General features: G+C 38.6%; 1 protein-coding gene across 1 annotated transcript; it reads right to left on the bottom strand.

Moving 5' to 3' along the window:
• Positions 1-1,155: 1,155 nt before the first annotated feature.
• Positions 1,156-8,868, bottom strand: LOC114479056 (angiopoietin-related protein 1-like). The gene is made up of 5 exons (XM_028472497.1): positions 8,719-8,868; positions 5,473-6,316; positions 3,862-4,055; positions 3,052-3,322; positions 1,156-2,482 (listed from the first exon to the last, which is right to left on the bottom strand). The coding sequence occupies exons 2-5, from the start codon at positions 6,278-6,280 to the stop codon at positions 2,295-2,297; spliced, it is 1,461 nt and encodes a 486-aa protein (XP_028328298.1). The 5' UTR covers positions 6,281-6,316; positions 8,719-8,868; the 3' UTR covers positions 1,156-2,294.
• Positions 8,869-9,550: the final 682 nt, after the last annotated feature.

Genomic DNA, 9,550 nt, shown 5'->3' with positions numbered 1-9,550 from the left:
ATATGTGTTTCAGTGTTGGTGAAGTTGAAACAAAACAATCAAGAAGGGCTGTGCTAGTTTTTCTTGCTACCGTGCAGGGCATTTGTGGCTGCTTGTTGAGGAATACGCTATATGCTAAGGTAAATGCTAATGGAAATGTTTGGTTTGTATAATAAGTCAAATTACACGCAGTAAATTTATCAACCACAAGTACTTATTTTGAAAATCCTAAACTAAATTAGGCAAAATAATTCAAGGTCATGTTTAAGTGCTCAAAGGCACATGAAGATTCAAAGAAAAATATTATAAATGTGATAAATTTAAAGATACTATTTTAAATCTATGTTATTTGAGCATAAAACAGTAATAAAAGTGATAAACCTTGCATATACAGTAATTATTCTAATGTTTTCTACGTATAGCATTGGAGTTTACAGGGTTCAGATGGGAGTAAAATATTTATAATTTCAACTTTAAAAAGTGGCTTCAATAGAGATGATGCTTCTAGTTTCCTTAAAGTCTCCTGTTAGCCCTAGTTTATAGGAAAATAAGGTCCAAAAATATAAATAAATATTTCTTTAATTTTGACTCTATTGTAAACCTGTCAACGTAAATCTAAAGGTTTTTACAATGTCAAAATATTTAAGCTCTCCATGTCAATCTATGACATGTAGATCATCTTAAAAAGCACTGCAAGGATTAAGTGTTTAGAAATGTTTTTTTTTTTTTCTTTTTTAAAAGCAAAGAATGAAAAGAAATAATTTTGAAGAGTTTTAGCGCAAACAATCAACATTCAACAAAAACCATTGACAATACAAAGATATCAAAATATTTGAAGTCTTAAGACTTTCTGGTTTTCGCTATATTACTGTTTACAGTACCATTGTCCCAAATGTTTCCATATCTAAATTGTGGATCAAGGTCTGTTTTGTGTGTCGGTTTTGTGTGAGATCTGAGAAGACAACTATGTTCATTAAGAGAGAAAAACCCCTGCTGCACATTATCTACATTTAGTTTAAAGACCTTGTCTTTCATGTATTCTATGAATACAGAGAATTGTTCAAAGCGCTCCCACCAGTTTAAGGTTCTCATCTCCCCTCTCTTCTGATATTGTTTTGCTTTAATAAAGCTACTTTCTATCTACACCAGTGATTACAGAGAGCAGAGACACATGACTTTGTCAATGAAAGACGTCTTTTTAAAAAAATAAAAAAAACATACAGTTCAAGCACTTTTGTGTGGAAAGAATTTACATTTCTGTGTATTCAACAGGAAGATTGTGGGGTAGGGGCAACGTGGAAAGAACAACTTGGAAATTTGGACTGAGTCCATTTCCAGTTTATCCCCTCCTCCCTTTCCTACTCTCCCAGTCTCTTTTTCTTACTCCATGCTGTCTGGCTTTTTAAAAATGTGTTTCTCGTTGTCTGTCTCCAATGACTTTAACTCCCAACATAGTCAGCAAATTTCTGTGCATCTGAAAACCAGCAAAAACAAAATGTATTTCCATCTTTTTTTTTTTTTTCTCAAGTCAACACGTTGTGTTCCTGAAGCTGTGCTAAAATGTAACAAACAGCCAAATGAGAAAAACACATCACACACACATTACCACATGTTAATGCACACTTGAAGAATGATTGTCATACATAAAGTAAAGGAAATTGCTGCCATTTCTGGTGTGATCATATACTGTTCCCTCAGGACACCAGGCCCTTCTCACTGTTATGATAACTTAATTATACACATAAATTATACCTTATGGTGCCGGTCTGTATAGAGTTCATTTTACATATAAAATCATGTTTTTGTGCAATGAAATGTACCAGATCCAACCTTGTAATGATGTTAGTCTTTCACGTGGTGGATTTGGATTTTTACAATAAAGAGAATTAAGTGGATTTTTTATCTTGCTGCATACAATAGAATAGTTTTTTGAGGGGAGTAATTCATATTTACGAGGTAGGAGAAAGGACGGATCTTATGACTCTAAGACATGCTAATCAGATCACTATGTTGTTTTTAGGGTGTAATAATGAGAACAACATGACATCTCTAAATATGCCATACTGACTCAAAAAAGTTAAGAAGTAAGTTTCTCCATTAATCAAGAAACATAGCCTATTAGCTGGTCAAAGCCTCACGCTTAGTAGTTATGCCCTTTAATCCTTCAATGTATGTAGCTGTTCTGAAATTTTAAAAACAGAATTTAAACAAAGCCTATTAAAGGAGGCAGTTCCTAGTTGGGAACTTCTATGGCACATTGTACAAGGACCAATAGTTATTGCATTGATGTGATCTATTTTGTTCACAGTCTCTCCTCAGTCTATGGGTCTGATCATCATGCGAACAGACTTCATGGAATAGAAGCCCCCACCATAGTCAGCCCAGAAGATACCATCCTGGAATTTACTGCGGTAGACTCCTCCGGTGTACCAGACACCGTTCAGATTAGCTTGGCCACAAGAGTTGTACCACCAGCCTCCTTTATGGAAATGGGCACAGTTACCTATTAATGAAAAAACAAAACGTCATTATCAGCCGATAAAAGATATTTCACAAAGTTTTAATGAAGTAAGAGTTCATTGCTTTTCACAGAAAAGGGCAATTTAGACCTTTATGATAGTTTTTCTAATCTCAATCTGATATACTGTATACCCTGTTCCCTTACATAGAGTTAGTTATCTGCAAAATATACATTTGCATATTAACTACTTAGGCTCCTATTATTGTTTCTAATAGAAAAAATATGCATATACTACTTAGATTATGTTTTATATATATATATATATATATATATATATATATATAAATCAAGTATAACATCTTCATTTTACAAACCGTACTCTTCTTAAATTGTTGGAGGTAAAGGATTGCTCCTGCAACACATCATCATTAGGATAACACTAACACGTCTCACAAAGGCCTAAACCCAGCTCACATTGCCTAACGACCCCAAGACAAACTTTAAAAACCCTCAAACTGCAGAATGTGTTGGCTACGGGTAATGTTTAATATTCACTTCTGAGAGTAAACATTCAAAATTCACTTTGAATGTGTTACTGTTTGTACATCCACCTGAGAAAGCGTCCTTGTCTCGGTCCAAAGTGGTGAACTGTTTGCCGTTGTGGCTGGCGAGAGAGTCCCCAGCATTGCCTTGGTAGACGCCCACTCGTAGTCGGTAGCCCTCGCTCTCTGGCTCCAGATGGAAGCTGTCGTACTGAGCGTAGACTTTCTTGTCCATCCAGTCCAGCAGCTCCACCAGCAACTTATAGTCCCCTTGCCTCCCCAGTCTATATATTCCCTCCAGACCAAGCCAGTACTCCCCATCTATGTTGCCAAAGCCACTCTGAAACAAAGGATGGTTAACATCAAAATTCTAATTAATTCAAGTTTGAGACTTCACCATTTGTAAAGGTTCTTTGTAAATTCCTGAGACATACATGGGGTTCTGGTAAATGAGAATTGTTCTTCAGATTTCGGCTTCAATGCTCAAACTGAGCAGATCTCTGACCTAACAGTGAAACAGTCTTGTTTTGAATATCCAAACACCTACATTTGGCTTTGTGCCTCCAACGCTTCACTTGGAGGAGAAGGCTGAGGTTTGTGATTGTGAGCCAGCAGATGATGAATGATGTGAGGTTTGAGTGTTGCTACCTCCATGTGCGTGCGTGCGTGTGTGCTACATGTGGTGGCTTTCTGGAACAGCGGAGCGGCAAATAATTGCTTCCAGTTCCTTATTTACAAGCCTGAATGGGCTGAATACATTGTGGATTGTAGAGATTGCCAGCAGCAATATTCTACAACTAATCCCAGTTTTAAAAGAGACAATTGAAATAGCCGACCCTAACAGACTGACAGGACAATGGGAGGGCTAGCTAAAATCACCTTGTAGTTTTCCCAGTTTCTAAAGAAGTTCACTGAGCCATCTTTTCTGCTCTGGATGATGGTCCAGCCTCCATTGTCTATATCCTGTTCACACCAGACCTGCAATGGCCTCTCTGCTTCATCTGGTTTGATGAGATACATGCCACTGGTGATGTGCCCAGCATCCTGCGCCTCCAGACAATCTCTGAAAGGGCCTGGAGAAGAAACCACATGCAATCAAATAAAAGCAGACAACAGAAAGTAGCGCATAAACTTGCAGCTTCTGGATAATTACAGGGAAAGCAAATTCTGTAAACAACAACAATTGGCAAACACAAGTGATTAATTGGAAACAATCTAACAAAACAATCTTTTAACTTTCTGCAAAAATGTTTTTTTAAATGAGGTCAATGTCTCGCTAAAGTTGTTTAACAATTTTGAAATAGATTTTAAGAGCTAGGGAAGAATGTTTTTTGCAGATAACATAAGTATCTGTCTAAGACATGATATAGTCAAGTGATACTCTGGTACTTTCTCTCTATCCTGTTCTTCAAACAAGTTGTCTTTAAATACCACAACCTTTGGGTCTGCAAAGTCCTGGAAGAAAATTCAGGAACGAAATGTTCTTGTTCAAGATCCCTGGAGAGTATGAGGCACCATCTTCCCCCATAGTATCAACAACCATTGTGGGGAAAGGAGGAATTTCTCCCCATGCAGACACAAAGTCATGACTACCTCATGTACAATATGTGTATGTAAATATATAAATCAGAGACTTTTGTCCTGACATGTGACTACATTCTTAGAGAAACAGATTTACTCCACTGAAACCCAAACATGGTTTAGATTAGCGGGACCCAAGTTTTTTGTATGAGAAAACAGAAAGCAGTGGACACAATCCATAAACAAGAATGAAGTCACATAAATAGAAAACACATATACAGTATCTGTAACTGCATGTCAGCAATAAAACAATGTTTACTGTTATAGCATGAAGAATTTAGAATCTGTCACTGTGAAAGAATCTTTTCTGATCAATTGTAATCCATATTCAATAATTACCCTTTTTTTGTTAAAGGTGGGACCATTAATCCATGACCACTGTTTCCATTAGAAGCACACAATATCATGAGTTTATTTAATGATGGAGTGCCCCTAAAGTCATTATATAATGGTGATAATATAAGTAGCTACAGTAGTTCCTTCACCAAAGGATGTTCACTTTGTGGTTAGCTGACCTGATTTCTGTCTACAATTAAAGGTGCATTGCACTATCATGTTCAGAAGCACTGGGTAAAATGGTCCTTTCATTCTGAGAGTAGTCAATAGATGTACTCAGAAAAAGCAACAAAAACAATCTAGACCTTTCTAGCAACTGTAAAACCTCTGACCAAACCCTGCCATTTGGTCCAAATGGAAAGAACCAATCAGATGCCTTCTTACGCTACTCTGCCCTTCCCTTCTTCGGTTTCATTTGGGTTTGGACATGTTCAGGCTGTATTTTGGCGGGCCCGGGCTAGATCAGGTCTACTTTCTTAGGCCTTAAAAGTTAGACACAATAAGGTTTAAGACTGACAAGTGGGTACAAAATATTGTTGGATAGATGAATGGATCTCTTTTTTCCTCACTGACCTTCTGCGCTGAAGTTTCTCTGAGGAGGTTGCTTGACTTCCAGGGTTTCGCTTGTTGGTGACGGCCCTGAACGGGAACCCCTTTCACGGGCAAGCCTTTGGGTGTTGTCTGACTGAATCTCGTTGGTAAAGGGTGCGACCTTAACTGGAATGTTCTCAGGAACCACTTGCACTAGTGGAGGACCCAGCGGTGGATGATCGTGTCGTCCACTGTAGACCTGCATACAACGCTCCTCCAGTGCTCCGATCACCACTGACTGGTTATTCACCACAGCGGACATGGCTGCAAACTTGGCCTCCAGGTCCCTGTATCTGGATGCTAGACGCATTGAATCAGCGGTTGCATTGAGGATCCGTGTCTCCAGTTGTGCCAGCTCTAGTGAGTTGTCTCTTTTGCGGATGATCTCGTGTAGCAGCTGCATGTAGAGCTGGGTCACTCTGGAGTTCATGTTTCGGCTTTCTTTTCTCAACAGCTTCATCTCATTCACCAAGTTACCATCCACGTCCACCACCAGCTTTAACGTCTCCATCTCACGACGCTGCTTTGATAGAAGGTCACGCACTGCTGCCACATCCAGGCGTGTCACTCGGTCCTTGTCCGTGGAGTAACCCCGAGCAGCACAAATGGGGCCTGTGATCTTCTGCTCAGGGACTAGGAAGGTGTAGGAGCACTTTTTGCTTTCCTCTTTGGATTCTGGAGCCCTTCGTAATCTGGAGAGGATGGGGTTCTTTAAGGAAGACGAGGCTTGACCTTTTCTAAAGAGAAATAAACTAATCAGAATAAACAGGCTCCATATCTCAGGTGCCATGGTTCCTCTTCTTTTCACTTCAGATAAGATGGAGGTCTTCAAAAGAAAATAATGAAACATAATTAAAAAACAATAAGATTTATATCATACTTCATCTTTCAAGTACCGTAAACATCAAAACTCGCTTTGTTTTTCTCTAACATTCTGCATGCATGCCCAGTCCTCTTCCCTGATCACAAAGAGACCCATATAACAAAATAAATATTCATAAGAATTTACAGAAACAACGCTTTATCTCTTTATTTCAGGTTATAAAACCAAAAACATACTTACATGGTTAGTAGATTCTAGAGTAATAAATGTAATATTTATTTATGAATTATCGTGTACAAATTTTATCATATTCATTTTTCATCATTATTGTGTATTTATTTTGAATATTGTGTTATTTTCTTGTATTATTGTTATGATGGGGTCAAACAAACAAAAAGGTTTTTCTCTAAAATACCTATAAAACATTTGGTCACTTATTTAAAAAAGGTTTTGTCTTTATTGTCATTTTTATTCTCACTGCACTTTAATCTAATGCAGAAGAAAAAAAAAAACGAGGAGTGAACACGAGAACCTCTCCCAATTATGAAGAAAAGAAGCAGTGAAACAGCTGACTTTTAGGCACTTAAGCAGCAGGTTTAGACAGTTCTGCTCTCTTCCTTCTGGTATGAAGGTGGAAAACTATCTGTAATTCCAACCTCTCACTCTCACCACAAATCTACTAACTTAACTTAGACATTAAATGCATTGCCTGGCAGGTGGATGAATGTTTAATACAGAATGTAATTGGGCATTGAGTAAAGCAGGGTGAGTGAATTACCCAACAATATTTCAAAATGAATGAATGGGATTAGTGGTGGTTGGAATGACTTTTACAACAAAGGAAAACTGTTACCCTATAGCTCCTTTATTGAAAATTATGTGACTATTTCCCATATTTATAGGTTATTAGGTCATTAATGGCAGAACGAGTAGGTTAGACTGTGTATTTTGATATTGGAAAGAGTGGTATAGAATGGAGTTCTATCTGATTTATGGTAATCCCCACATTTATATTTGGCAGAATAAAATTAGCAAAGTGGAAATTTTGCTGACAAGTAAAAGCCAGGAACAGGGAACTCTGGATTATTCAACAGTGCAATGTCTAAACAGGTGATGGTTATGTTGAATAGAAACTACATCTCTCTATATTTAATGGCTTTTCTTGGCTCTGAAAGTGGAACTCTCTACTTTCAGTCATTTAGAATCAAATGTAGGCATTGAGATCCAGTCAATCCAAAAGGTTCTAGTCTAGAATATGGCCAAGGGCGTTAGGTAGCTGTATTGTTCAACCTCAGAACTGTTACAGAGCATTACATTGTTTAAACTGCTGCTGTAGCAAAACAGTTAAATCATATCACTTTTTGTTACCCCATCAATAGAAATCTGTTTCTTTGGACTTACTGTGACCCCATTGATTGGAAGAAAGTCAATCAAACCAGTGTAAAGTTCCATACCTCTGTGACTCAGCAGCCAAATATCTGATCCTGGTTTGTTTAGACATGAAATAAAAGCCATATGAGGGGAAAGAAAACACACTTGGTGGAAATTCGTCCACGTGTGATGGTTCAACATCACCTTGGCACTGTCAGTTACTTGTAATCATAAGAGTAGATTTTTCTTGTCTTTCTCTAATCACTGGTCAGCCTCCTTCAATAGTTCAGTCTCAGTAACTGGGCCAGGTCTCCAATCTCACTATATGACTCTTACAGGCCTGACAGGAGCCACAGTGTTTACACAGAGGCTCCTTAGCCAGGGCCGTGAATCTGATTTCAGTGGGTTTCCCTCACTCATTCACGCCCTACTGTTCTTCATCAAGAAGACACTTTTTTTTCTTGGCTCATTAAAAGTGTATTTTCTCATTTATAGTCTTTGCTCAGACCCAGACCTGACCTAATTCAACCACTTATTTTATTTTAACAGTCTTCACTATAGCAGACTGGTCAAACATTAAGGTGGCTGGGTTTCCCAACCCTGGAAAATAAACGGGCTCTGCCAATTGGGCTCAAAGAGCGACCACCAATCTCCATCTGTCTGCTAATAAAGTCCTCCAATAAAACACTTTCATTTAAGCCTAAAAAAAACCTCCTCCGGGAACAGAACACATTTAATGAGTCTCTTTTTTTTTTACTTTTTTTCTCTTAGTCAGTGCATTTAAGACTATTATTTGCTGTTGTGTCATTCTGTTAGTGGCACATTCTGTTAGTGAATTTTCTACTGTGAAGAAAACCAAATATATAAACTTTTGTACTGTTGAATGAAGAGTTTAAAACTAGGCATTATTATGAAGTCGGAGGAAAGTAAAAGTCTCTTACAGCCATAAATGTCAGGGGGTGTAGCTCTCAAACCTTCACAAATTATTACAAAAAACATGTGACAGTGAAACAAAAAACATCCAAACATCTCACCTGTTTCCGTGTGTCCAGTCCTTGGTCCTAAAGGTGTCTCAGTGCTGTTTCCCCTGCAGGTTCATGCTCTTTCCTCTCATCTCTCCACTCAGTGTCTGCCTTTGCTCTCATTGAGAATGAGGGTCTGTACACTCTGCTGCAGCGCTACTGAACACAGTCCAGTAAAGACTCAACAGTAGAGGGTGGTCCATATAGCAGAGAGAGGGAGGATGGATGGTGTGACTTTCCAAACAGTTCCAGCTGAAACCAGGCTTTGTCCTGCCTCCCTTTGCTGATGCCACATGAATTTAGGAAGAAAAATCATGTTCCGTCAGATTTTAGGTTTTTACTGCATATGAAAATCTTGTTGCGTGTGCGTGTGTGTGTGGTGTGTGTGTGTGTGTGTGTGTGTGTGTGTGTGTGTGTGTGTGTGTGTGTGTGTGTGCGTGTGTGTGTGTGTGTGTGTGTGTGTGTGTGTGTGTGTGTGTGTGTGTGTGTGTGTGTGTGTGTGTGTACCTCTGAGCAATCCATGAGGTTTAGGCAGCTGTGTTTATTTGGTTTTCAGGGCAATATGCACAAAGGTTTGCAGACAGGGAGAATCCCTCCAGCTAAATGTTTTGGGTTGAAGAGGAAGTGCAGGCTTTGAAGCCCAGGGATTCTCAGCGTGGGGTGACAGTACTTCACCATGTGGGAGGACAGTTTATGAGCAGGGAGGAAGACACACTTACAATGTTGAAGTCAGTGTGCAGACATTTCTGCTTGTTAGGATGTGTGAGTGATTTGTTGTTATAAATAGTCATTATTTACTCATGTATTTTAATATTAAATAAATAGGACTGGTTTAAGTGCATTC

This window comes from Gouania willdenowi, chromosome 17, assembly GCF_900634775.1.
Source record: "Gouania willdenowi chromosome 17, fGouWil2.1, whole genome shotgun sequence".
In the NCBI taxonomy this organism is placed as follows: domain Eukaryota; kingdom Metazoa; phylum Chordata; class Actinopteri; order Blenniiformes; family Gobiesocidae; genus Gouania; species Gouania willdenowi.
This window is presented reverse-complemented; position numbering and strand designations above follow the sequence as displayed.

Bases quoted from the DNA above. Each gene is read 5' to 3' on its own strand.
- LOC114479056 (XM_028472497.1), bottom strand. From the start codon at position 6,280: ATGGCACCTGAGATATGGAGCCTGTTTATTCTGATTAGTTTATTTCTC. The intron at 4,056-5,472 runs GTCAGTGAGGAA...TTTCTTCTCCAG, and splicing joins GAGAAACTTCAGCGCAGAAG to GCCCTTTCAGAGATTGTCTG. The intron at 3,323-3,861 runs GTGATTTTAGCT...CCTTTGTTTCAG, and splicing joins GAAACTGGGAAAACTACAAG to AGTGGCTTTGGCAACATAGA.